The sequence below is a fragment of the Lytechinus variegatus genome, chromosome 14, assembly GCF_018143015.1.
Source record: "Lytechinus variegatus isolate NC3 chromosome 14, Lvar_3.0, whole genome shotgun sequence".
In the NCBI taxonomy this organism is placed as follows: domain Eukaryota; kingdom Metazoa; phylum Echinodermata; class Echinoidea; order Temnopleuroida; family Toxopneustidae; genus Lytechinus; species Lytechinus variegatus.
In genome coordinates, this window is record NC_054753.1 from 33,118,594 (window position 1) to 33,132,139 (window position 13,546).

At 36.0% G+C, this 13,546-nt stretch overlaps 1 protein-coding gene across 1 annotated transcript; it reads left to right on the top strand.

Annotated features, from left to right (window-relative positions):
- The first annotated feature begins 2,044 nt into the window (after window positions 1–2,044).
- Window positions 2,045–7,743, top strand: LOC121428002 (kelch-like protein 14). Its single transcript, XM_041624577.1, has 3 exons — window positions 2,045–2,139; window positions 4,460–5,220; window positions 6,437–7,743. Exons 2-3 carry the CDS (start codon window positions 4,517–4,519, stop codon window positions 7,665–7,667), a joined length of 1,935 nt encoding a protein of 644 aa, XP_041480511.1. The 5' UTR covers window positions 2,045–2,139; window positions 4,460–4,516; the 3' UTR covers window positions 7,668–7,743.
- Window positions 7,744–13,546: the final 5,803 nt, after the last annotated feature.

Consider the following 13,546-nt stretch of genomic DNA (forward strand, 5'->3'; position numbering starts at 1 on the left):
TGGGCAATGTTATGTGTGATCCTAAACGAGATTCGTATGTACCCCCAAGCGCGAACAGAAATTTTTATCAACTGTTCTAGCATTATCGAAAAGGGACCTGTTAAGGACTGCTTACAGTCACCCATGAAGACGGTATATATTTCAATAATGCGAGCGCGAAGCGCGAGCAAATTTTTTGACATTCCGACCTAAAAAAAAATGTTCATTCTAAGCACTTTTTGTATTAATTAATGGGATAGGTATGTAACTAAACAATTGATGCGAGCGCGAAGCGCGAGAGGAAGAAAATTGAGACTCTTTTTTAGACCTAAAAGCGGGAAACTCTATTCATATTTTGTAAGTCATAAATAGGATATAGTCAATTGGGTATCATTAATAATGCGATCGTGAAGCGTGAGCAGGCAATTATTGATATTCTGATGTATAAAACTGGATAATTTAAGTACATTTTAAATAAAGAACATGCACGCTATCGCGCATGTTTTATATTTAGACCTAAAATCTGGGCATTCTGAATACATTTGTTAAATGGAACATTATGAAATACACGTAGACAATATGAACTTGGCAAATCAAACAATGTGACCACGCAGCGTGAGCTTAAAATGCTGATATGTAGACCATAAAACGATTTTTACAGAGCACTTAAATTTGTTAAGGAAAAAAAAACAATGAAAGCTCGATGTCCGATCTAAAATGTGTTTTGCATATTGACTTCACAACTTGCTCCACATCAGCATATTGAGCAAGATATGAATCCCATCGAAAAAGCAATTATGGCGCGAAGCGCCAGCAAATTTTTTTTATAGTAACATGAAAAGATTTTTTTTAATGCAAGTCTCTCTCTCACACTATTTCATTCATTCGTCTTCCTCCTCTTATTTTCCTCTTCTTTTTTTTCTTCTGTCTTTCTTCTTTCCCCTTTTCTTTCTTCTTTCTCCTTTTTTTTGCTCTGCCAATTTTTTTCTGGGGGGGCACACCAAATCTCAGGGGGGCACGTGCCCCCCAGGCCCCCCCTTCCCCGTAGCTACGCCACTGCGTCTGCTAGAAATCGATGGTGAGAATGCTTCAAACAGTTTTATGCAAAGTGATAGGTTATGTTTAACAACAGTTGATAAGTATATAACTCGGCATTTAGTGCATTTATCGCTTACTATGCTGGAATGACGCTTTCAAATGTATATTCAATGCTTATTATCATTTATCATGCAGAAATGCGAGTTTCTACTGCCAAGAGGAGATCAGATCTGGTTGGTTTGAGAGTGTGAAATTAAATAAGTAGGGATTTCAAAATGATAAATAACTTCTAATTATCATCAGGATTCCTCTTTTTTCAATATTTAGAGCACGCAGAGAAAGAAAGATGAACAAAACATTAAAATACATAAACTTGTCTCAGTCAGATGTTATACATCATAGATTACGCACTTGAATACTATTCAATTTAATTAAAAGCTACGGGAGGAAGGGGGGGGGGTGGAGCTGAGTCGGGGTACATACCCCATCCTCCTGGCTTGAAGCGGCAGGGCGGGGTTAGTGCCTATAGCACCCTGCCCCCCTTCTTCCTCCAAATTAACGGATATAATGAGGAAGAGAGGTGAAATGAGCAAAAGAAATGCTTACACTCTTTGTTTGTTATCATATTTTCTTTTATTTACTTTGTTTATTTTTATGCGAATACAAAGGTAATTAATCACCTCGAACAAAATTAAACATGTAAACAAGAAGTTGTAAATCCACACAATACATATTTAGCCCATTGATGGACATCAAGCAAGTAGAACTTGTAGCTGCAATACCATAGGAAGCGCACAAAATATGTGAATGGAACACTGCATTTTTACATTAAAATGAGGGGTGTCTTATGAGACATTTTCTTTTCTTTTAACACGTTTAGTCAGATTCGGTATTGAATGCAATGTAAGGTATCAATCTCTTCAGGAGAACCCACTCTTTCTTTTGAGACCAACATTTTCAACTTTTCGTCATTTGACCCACAGTATAGGGCCTTGATCAAAACGCCCTCTTTTGACTAATTACATGTAGCAAATAGCAACGGATGACGCTTTCCGTTACACTTACAGTTGAAAATTTGATGGAAGATGATATTGTATAAAATTTTACCTATTGATAACATACGTAAGTATCTTTTTTAAATAACTGAATATCTGAGCATGATATGCATTTTGTTATCATTTAGATGAGGTGAAATCTTAAATCCATCACCATTTACGCATTTGCAAAGTTGCTAGGCCCGTGGGCCGTGGCGTTATGCGAGTGTATGCCCGACGCATTCTATTCAGTGTATACCATATCAGTTGATCACTTCTTGCGTGACTCATTGAATTGCACTAGGGCGGGGCACATGAACGTTGGTGACTCGGCTTCGGTGAGCATCGAAGGGGACAGCCAAAGAACATTTCACATTGACGTTAAACTAAGTACAAGTCCACCCATCAAAAAGTGGATTTGATTAATAAAAAAGAGAAAAATCCAACAAACTTAATCATTATTTTGCCGAAAATTTCATCAATATCCATGATATTATCTGATGTAAAATAAAATTAAAATCATGACAAAAAATTTAAGTTTTAAACGTCTGCCTCTCGTTCTGCTTTAATTTTCAGTTCCAAACTGAGTCTGTAAACAAACTGATGACATCACTCACTATTTCCTTTGTATTTTGTTATTCACATATGAAAAAAATTCTCATTGTCTTGTCAAAGTTTTATTTCACCCTTACCTGTGTGCACTTGTTGTGTACGAGTTGAAAGAAGTCAACAGTGCTGACGAAATAAACCACAGTGGGTGGACTGGTGACTTAAACCAGGATATTGCCGAAATTACAACCATTTTCCCCAAAAAATTATGGTTCAGTCATGTTGGTCCGTATTGACAAATCTGTAAAAAATGAAATTTTGTATGAACTAAACAATAAAGAACAAAAGAAATAGCGAAGGACATTGACCTCATTTGCACATCACTGAGTTTTGCATAGTCTATAACTCTTGTGAAAAATAAGCGAAATATGTTGTAACTTATGTTCAATTTTGTTGAAATTTTTAGCAGCGTGGCAGTCAGTGAGAATGGGAATTGCTTGTCTGAAGAAGCCTGCAAAGATGAGTAGGTGAAACTGAAAGCTCACAAAGTAAAAACAAATATTTTGGAAATATAAATATTTTTTCTATTCAACAGTTTGAATCTAGTAAATCATCTAATAAAATGGGAGCGGAGGAGTTGGCAATAGTTAGAATAGACTCTAAAAAAATATAAACATATTTTCTCTTGAAGGGACGCCTTGTTTGGAATATTCTTTAAAGTCGCTCATATTGACTGGTCTTTGATTTACCTGCAAACCTCAGTTCGAATAATATGAATTGTTGCACTAGTACAGCACAGTCTGTGTGATGTAAGAAAAAGATCAGCATCTTGATTGCAATCATTCTTTCCATGAATTTTATGTAGGAAAAGAAAAATACAAGGCTTCATTCTAGAAGTTTAGTGATAACAGCCCAGCACACTGATACAAATTATTTAGTAAGATGGAGAGAGCAACAGTAATAGACTTGGGAAATCGACTGCATAAGTAATTGCATTTTCCCAGTTGATCCGGTAATTAGGTAATAAGGTAATTAATGAGAACGAAATGAATCATGATATTGAAGATTGTAAGTTTTTCATCATTTTGCAGCCTATTGAACAGATAGAACATTTTTATACACATACATTTTGTAGAACAACAACAGTTTTTATTACAATTGATGTGAGAATTGCATCAATTCATTGTTTGAAAGGAAAGTTTTTTTTTCTCCTGATGTCATGAAGGTGAGTTGATATTAACTCATGGGTTAAATCATGTAATTTTACACAATGGTATTGCATAGTTTTTCTTCATATCAACTGGATCCTGCAGTTCTCCAGGACTGGAGGAAATCAACAGAAGAAGAAGGTAATACAAGTGTTAAACTATGCGATTCACAAAAGTGGGTTAACTCAGCCATCAGGGTTCTTTATTTAACACAACACGTTTGGAGGCGCAATAGCTCGGTCAGTAGAGGGGTGGTTTCAGATTCCATTGACCCGGGTTTGATTCCCACTTGGTGCGCTAGTGCCCTTTGGTAAGGCATTACATGTAATCCTTATTACCAGGTCCCTCGGAGAGGATCTTAAGCCGTTGGTCCTCTGGTTGCTTGCTTACAAGCATTCATACTTTCTTAGCAATTAGGTAAAAAAATCACCACCACCAACACAAATGTCAATTTAGCAACAGGGTGAAAAAAATATGAATTCACAGCATAAAGTCTACAATATTTAGCCCAAGGGTGGAAGATACATGTACATGCTATCCACCTATGTGAATTCAGATAGTTTTGAAAAATATAATATAAGCACATGTATTTGACTGTGCATGTATATCTCGGTTATAAAAAAATAATTTGCTTTATTTCTCTTTGCCCAGGTCTGGGAATTATCAAACTCTTTGATATGAAGTAGTGGCTGACATTCCAGAATAACAATGGCAACAGCACGCATCGCAATAAACAACAATTTCAGCATGCAGAAGCCTATAAGACCAGAACCACATCGTAGTCATGCTCCGGCCCCTAGCAGACAGTACCAGTGTGCTGAGCATGGTAAAGACATTCTCAACCAGCTTCATCAGTTGTGGAAGCAGCGGATCTTGTGCGATGGTAACATCATTGCCAATGGTCACCATTTTGCTGTACATCGCGCTGTGCTTGCTTCCTGCAGTGAGTACTTCAGGTCAATTTATCTTGAGAATGACAACGTCCGTGACGTCCAACTCCACAGTAACATCACCAAGGACAGTCTGGAGTTGCTCCTGCACTATGCTTACACCTCTCAGATAGAACTCACCCTGGAGAATGTCCGCAAGGTTGTGTCTGGAGCCGTTCAGTTGAAAATGAAGCGTGTCATCGACATCTGCATTCAGTATCTGACGTCTGTCCTGGCCGTTGAGAACTGCATCGGAATCCTCCACCTCTCCAGGAAGTTCTGTTTCAAGCAGTTGGAGCAGGATGTGCATGAGTTCATCGTTGATAACTTCTTGACTGTAGCAGAGAGACCAGAGTTCCAGTCCCTCAAGTATGATGATATGTGTTTTTTCCTCAAGCAAGACCGCATGTCCATTGTTTCTGAGTTTCAGCTCTTTGGAATTGCAGCTCGTTGGATAAACCATGATAAGCAGACAAGATTCAGGTATAGAATTTAGTGGTATATATTGCTTGCTTTATTTAGATTTACATAAGATTAAATCAACAGCATAGGCCTATACATGTACTCAAAAATATTTTTCTTTACAATAATGAAAACAAATACATGTAGTTGTTTTGTTTTCTTCAGGGAAAAGCATTCTGACATGTTCACTTGTTACTGCAAATTGTTATTTTTTCATTCATGTTTCCATATAAAAAAGACAGATATTTACATGAAGTAGTATTTTGAGGAGTTTGAGGTACATGTAGTCATGAGGTAGTGGTGGTAATTTTAGAGTAGCACAATGTGCATTCATCAGAATATGAATGGAAGCAATACACAACAAATAAAATGGAAATTTATGCAAAGATTGATGTTGAAATTAGAGTACCGGTCCCTGTTGAACAAAGAGTTACGATTGATCCAATCAATCACAACTATGGACGGCCAGCAATGTCAACATCTATTACATGTATGCATGTTTGTTCAAAATATTTTCTAGCTGTGATGCGTATTCATGCATTCAGTGTTTTCTTGAAAATTTACTGCGCTTCTCTTTTGCATAAAAAGGACATTGTGCAAATTTTTCGGAGAAAAAAATATGACACTAATGGATTTCCAGAGAGTTACGATTGATCGGATCAATCGTAACTCTTTGTACTACAGGGCCTAGATTTGCTTAGGAATAAAGTTTAGGGGACTTGGGGTAAATATGACTCGTTCATCAGTCTGATTTTGATCAGAAAATAGCAATTAACTGTTATTAGCCAATAAGTACAATCCATTTTCACACCAAATTTAGTTTCTCCCTTTTGTTGTGCTTCTACATGTATTCATTTGTTCATCATACTACATGTACATGCATGATGAGTTCCAATCGCAAATCTCAAATATGTCTGATTTCGTGCTTCAAATGAATTAACATTACTGTAGTTCAGGGTTTGAATTAATCCAAGGTCTTAGATGCCCTTTAGACTGGCCTCAGTGCCCCTTGTCATTAGTATTGGATATTTATTTTTAAAAAGTATTATTTCCATTTGGGCTTTAATATAGAAATGTGTCCTATAGAAAAGTGGCATTGCCTTGAAAGTATCAATATTTAAGGCCTACTACTTTTACACCTCCTTGTCCCATCTTTCCTTGCCATCTTGCCATGTTATCCCTGATATTTAGGCAAAAATAGTTGTATACTTAACTTTTTATTTAATTGATTTGACAGACATGCAGCTCACCTGATGAAGCACATTCGATTCCCATTGATATCAAGTGATGACTTGGTGGAACACGTCCAGTCACATGACTTTATGATGCAAGATCAGGCATGCCATCGATTCCTGATAGAAGCCTTAAACTACCACCTGGTGCCTCACCGCCAGCCGGCCATGCAGACCCCTCGCACCCGCATCAGGTCGACCAAGGAAGCCATCGTGACCATTGGAGGTGAACTGCCACACCATAGAGTGAGTAACCTGGTTATTGCTATGGATGAACTACACAGCGGCTGGAAGGAACTATCTAGGATGCCTCTGAAGCGGGTGGATCACTGTGTGGTGGTCCTCAATCATTTTGTTTATGTTGTCGGTGGGCAGGTGACATTGAACTCCAATGGCAAGGAGAGCATTGGGACTGTCCATCGGTATGATCCTAGGTTCAACAAGTGGCTGCAGATGTGTCCTATGCAACAGAGAAGAGCATTCTTCTACTTGGCTGGGGTTGGAGGCAGCTTGATAGCTGTGGGAGGTAAGAATGAACAGGGTGCCCTGGCTTCAGTTGAGATGTTCAATCCGACAGAGAATAGTTGGAAATACCTGCATCGCTTGGATGAACCAACATATGCCATGTCTGGAACTGTCGTAGATGGCCACTTATACATCAGTGGAGGATTTGCCACCCACAACTTCAGCCGGATGTGCTACATGTACAACGGAGAGATCGACCACTGGATTCCCAAGTGCAAAATGAGTGTTGCTAGAGGGTTTCACATGAGCTGCACTATCCGTGGAATGATGTATGTTATGGGTGGGAACCATTTGAACTCCTATGGAGATCGGGTTGACGTAATGGGAGTTGAGCGGTACAACCCTCAAGAAGACACCTGGATCACCATGTCACCCATGCTGACTGGTCTTAGCATGGCAGGCTGTACAACAACGGAAGACAAGAAGATCTATGTTGTTGGTGGCTACAATGGCCTTGGTCGGCAGCGTGAGAAGGACATTCATTGCTACAATGTAGACGCAGATGAGTGGGACGTGGTTGCAGAGCTTCCAGACTCGAGTTTAAGAATGTCTTGTTGCACATTGACTCTTCCAAATAGCGTCTTCAACGGATCATCTCCTACTGCTGACTCCTTGTCGACTTCAGACTCTCATTTCACTTCCGTTTCACAGCTGAACGAGAATTACTCGGGAATGAGTAACAGTGGAAGTACTGTCTTAATGAACAGGTAACACAATATCATGTTAAAACCTTACAACGGTTTATAGTATACTAGCCAGTTTAACATTCCATTGGAGTTTAGTAATCTTTCATGTACATGTATTCTTTTAATCTGAATACAGGTACTTAAACATACGAGATCAATGCCAATATTATCTATTGAAATCATGAGGTTGCTACTTTGACCAAATCCATTTTCAGTGAACTCATCACTTGTTGGCAATAAACATTTTTGATAAATTGACATTTGAAATTGAAAAAAAAGTACTACTTTATAACATAGCAGGATTGAAGTACTGTGCCTGTACTCATATCTTTGCCAAACATTTTCAAAAGTAAATTTATAAATCCACAAATGTAAACTTGTGGGATTGTCTTTCTGGTGGTGTGAAAATATAAAATTCAGTGTTACTGATACTGAAAGGTAAGATTTGTCTTTGCTTGAAATGCTTATATATTTTTTTTCATTGTACATTTTATGAAAAAAATCAACAGGATTTGGTTATGACAAACAAATGATTGCGTACATGTTCAATGTATACACATTTTTTGGCAATACATGTACCTGTATATCAAATGGTTTACTATTTGATCTGTTTTAGGAAGCTTTGTACAATAAAGCTTGAGGAATCTGATGAGATAAAGATGAATACAGTATTAGCAAGGAATTGGTAGTGAGACGATTCTCTGAAGTGAGTGCTTTTCATTGCTGTTTATTGAATTGAGTGTTTTGTGATTTTTCTTTTGTTCTATATTTCAAAATCACTGCCAATTCATTACCAGATTATATGAATATGTATACCCTAAATCATATGATGTAGTAGTACACATGGGTGTATGATCAAAGTTAAGATTAATTGCACAATTTTGTTTTCATTTGAAATAGAATTCATTCCAATTAAATAACTGGGTTGCAAATGTCATGATGTAATCTTTGTCCATCTGGTCAAGTCCCTCAATTTGTAAGATAAATATTCAATGAGCGCTTTTGAAGGAAAATGAAAAAAAAGGTTGGGAGAGGCCACTACTTGTATACATGTATTTGTTTGATTTGAATATATGTTCACAGGAAATCAGCAGTTGAATTTTTTTTATAAAAATCAGTCACTACAAATTTGTAAGATTGGGATGTTAGTACATGTATATGAAAGCCAAAGTCAGGCTTTAAGTCCATACATTTTGCTGGAATTTTTTTTATTTAGACTCACTTTTATAACAAATTACCAAGGAAAACAGTATATTCAGCTTTCACATACAAGTGTTAAGTACTACATGTAAGTAGCATCAGCATATTTATATTTTTTCCTACATGTAGGTCTATACAGTGTGCAAATCATGGTAATGAGGTTGACCAAAACTTAATACAATATACACATTTACATGTACATTGTTCTTTGTGAAGTCAGGTAGATAAATACCAGAGATTTCATATACATGTACATACATGTATAAATTCCTATTTAAAAAAACACCGAGTAGCAAGGTTAAAATTTTTCAATGTTGTAAACTAAGGCAATACGTTATCTTCTTATCCTGTGCCATAAGTATTTCAAAGCATCATTAACTTTGCTCTACAAAAGGCAAATCTTTGATGCTTGCGCTGTTTGAAGTTTAATTGTTCTTAAGTAGAGATATTGTCCACTTTATATCTTTACAATGTGGGCTTCTTAGCCTACTCATGTATGTGATAATATTGTAAAACAAGTAATTTATCTGAAGAGCAGTGGTGATAGATTGCTCCTCCCTAGTTGGGGGAGGGATGGGTTCTCCTGTCTCAGATATACATGTAGAACCTTGGAGATCACACCAATAATGTATACCCGGAGGACCAATCAATATGCTTCATTGCCTTTAAGATAAATAAGCTGATTTTGACAATTGTTTTAAAGTGAACAATACATGTACAGTACATGTATTTACCCCACCCCCTCCCTTTACAATGTATACCCAATCATGGCAAATATGAATGATTCAGAACAAAAAACAGTCCTGAACAACAAAGAAAGTTCATTTTACATATCCGGTAATACAAATGTACATGTACCTAAAAGCAATAACAAGTGAAGCTATTTACATCACTACTCCCCCCAAAACCAAAAAAATATTGCTGTAATTCAGCTTTTAGACAAAACTGGAGTAGAATCAAGTATTAATCATGTTCTTTCTAGAGCGAATTTTAAAAATGAAATTTTCAATAATACTTAATGTAAATGTACATTTATTATGCATGGGGCTCAGAAACTCCATAGAAGTAAATCATTTGCATGACATGGTACATGTATAATGTATTTACACCTTGACTTATTGTCTAATATATATTTCACCTTGAATTTAGTGAAATGCATTATATCAACCTCGTCTTTCCTTTTATGGCATGCATTTGCACGTTAAGTATTTTGCAATAATACGTTTTTGTGTGATATATATATAAAATATGCATGTAATATATAATGTAGTTTGTATGTGAAATTAGAACCCATTCTCTATTTCCTTAAACTAGTTTTCAAAATCTGTTTTAAAAGTTCTAATAGTGGAAACCATATAACATGTAATGGGGCTGCTTGAAGTGGTTAATTGGAAGAAATCACTATGGAAAGCCAAGTCAGGATGTGGTTTTCAAGGCCGCTTTGGCTTGTTTAACTGGTTAAAGTGTACATGAGGACACGGTTGATCTTTGCATGGGAGTACGAGAGTGTGAACTTTGGCTGCGCTACTGTCTGTAGAATGCCTATAGGCTGCAGTTTCAAATTTCGCACGAAACATGTGACTCTACTGAGAGCGTCCCCATAGCAACAAGACCACGATACATGAAGTGGTTCTGGAAACCAGTGCAGAAGATGGTAGATGGTTTCAGACCGCCTCGAAGTTCGTCAGTTTCAGATATTTTCTGATCGGAAAATTTACCCCAATCAGAAAATACCAGGTACCGGTAATATTGGCAATGTGAAAACAAAACGTGTAATCTCCCCGAAAGAAAACACCCTCTAGTAGGTACTTGTCAAAATTATGAGAACTTTCACAGGGATTTTTCCAAGGTGGCAGGTACATGTATTTTGGCAATGTGAAAACAATTTACGGAACTTTTGGCCCAGCGTGTTGGGTGGCTGCTGAGCTAGTGATTTTGAATCTCGCGCCTCTCTTGCTTATCACACTATACTGTGCATGCTGGTAACTTCACAGGAACTTATCCAGAAGGGTATGATTCGGGGCGGTGTGAATGCAGGAATAATTAATTGGTATTTTTTAGACTAAAAAACTCTCGTAATTTAACAGGGATTCTTGTGATCGAGGCCGTTTGAAACCACCTAGAGATAAGGACAGTGGCAAAATGATTTTCTAAACTTGTTTCTTTAAAACTGCTTCAAGGGAAACTAGTTCAAGATTGTAGATGAGAATGGAGTCTTCTCCAATATCTCTTTGCTTCTGTACAGCTCTATCTATTCATTTTGGACAATAAATCCTTATTTGGTTGGCTTTGTATACTCAAAATTGGCAATATTTAACATTGTATTCTCCTGTTATTGCTGCGTGTACATGTAAGTTTTTCCTTTAAAAGTTCACTCTGTACAGGGCCCCGTGACATAAATCTTTAATAGTACATGTAATTGATCATACTGTACATGTACAGAAGGGCTGATATTTGCAATTGATTATAATTATATAATCATTACAATCAATTATAGAAATCAGGCTTGCAATTAATCACTATTAAGTGTCTCAGGGCCTGATGTATAGAGATTGATAAAGAGTGTAAGAAGAAATTTGTCAATTTGTGTGTAAGTTGTTTTTTCATCTGTTTTTTTTTTATGTTGATGCTAACTGGGATTTCAGTGATCTTCAATATTTTCAACAGTGATAAAATCATATAATAATGATGCAATACACATGTAAATGTATTAAATTGTACATATCTTGTAGACATATAGAATGTGTACAGGAGGATTTTGAACTCTTCTGTTTTTAGGGCTACATGTATTCAAAAGTTTGTTTATGCAATAAAAAAGTGAGGTTATTTTGTCTGTAGTGAAATGCACTAGAAAAATGGCTGATTTTTTTTTTTTTTTTGGGGGGGGTAAAATGTGATTCCTCCTTTTTATAATTATAAATATATGCATCTTTGTTGAATTCATGAATACACTTCTACTCACTAAAGCGTGCATCAGCATTGGACAATTTTAAATATTTTTTACTATACACGGTAAAAGCGTAATTCATACAAGAAATCTGCATAAACGATGGGTTCAACTGATAAAACCTGCTTTTTGAATTCGGGCTTATGAAGTTTTGCATTTTAATATTGTACATGTACATGTAGAGTGTGATTCTATTTGCTACTAGTTAATTGATGTCATACCCACAATTCCCACATGCAGTGAATGAATACTATCATGAGGAGGAGGATTAATTAAGTGATGTCATGCTTTTTAAATGTCTGTTTATGTATGTGTACATGTATATGCATTTCGCTGGACGTTTGTCTTGAAGAATGAATTACACATACTTGGACTAAACAAAGATGTTGAAAGTCATTATACTGTCCTATTGGCAAAGTTCATGTTCCTGATAATTTCCTATTAATCATTATGCTTCATTAAGGTATTTAAACATACTATTTATTGATAATCACGGGTAGGGTTGAAAATTTCTACATTAGGGAAATCACAGAATATTTTTGGCTATTTTTTTTCATTTGAATGGCTACGTTCTACATGTAGGGCTAAAGCCTGATTTTTGCATTAATAGCATATATTCTTCTACCACAGTTACAATATTGATTTTCTAAATAATCATTAGTTTTGTATGGAACAAATCTTTGGGTGACTCGAGAAAGAATAATTGCCCCAAAGCATTAATTTGGGGGGAATTTTAGGGGTGATTTTGGTCGTCATGAGGGCAGACTTGCCCTATTGTGGATAATATGTTTGTTGAGAGCTAGTGTAAATACATGTATATCATAGGTTATTTGTCGTACATGTATACATGTAGGTACTATGTAATATGGATTTTCAAATAACGGGGCATGAATGTTTCAGAAGCCAATAATACTGGTTTGATTGTTAATGAGGCCACGTTCCTTAGTATGGTTTGTTTCTGTCCTTGTAACTATGTACTATAAGATATTGATCATTCTATTTATTGATAATTATCTTGGATCTTGGATGAATTCATGTGAATAATTTGTTTGTTGAGTGTGTGAAATATCTTGTTTGATATTTGGCTTTCATGTAATTATTTGGGCAATATTGATTTTCAAAATGAATTGAAATGTGAAGATCATTTAATGACTGGTATTAAATAAAATCTGAATGTGATTGGTACTTGAATGAAGTTACATGTATTTTGTGAATTCTATGCAATCACTGTTATCTTGAGATTTCATTTCCTTGAAATTCCCAAAGACATTTAGACCCTATTGTACACTGTTCTTCAGTGTTCTATAAGTATCACATTTCATGTTCCTCAGTGACATGTACAAAAACAATAACATGGAGAGGGAAGAATCTTAATGAAAATGAAAAACAATCAAAACATAACCTATGTTTCCCCTAGAAGATTGGCCAAAACATGCTCAAAACTGTACATGTATGATCAAAATCGGAAAATAACTAACAAAGTTATTGAATTTTCAAGATTTGCATTATTGCACAGTTCTAGGCATTTCTTTATGAATACTTATGAGGTGGGCTGATGTCATATCCCTACTTGTTCCTTTGTTTTTTATTATATGAAATTATGTTTATTAAAGAACAAAAACAATTGGATTGACAATGCTGCAACTTATTTCATCATAATGGAGACACATCATTTACACATGTATGAAAAAAATGAAACATTTATGATTTCATGTGATAACCTAAGAAAAAGGAAAGTAGGGATGTGACATCATCAG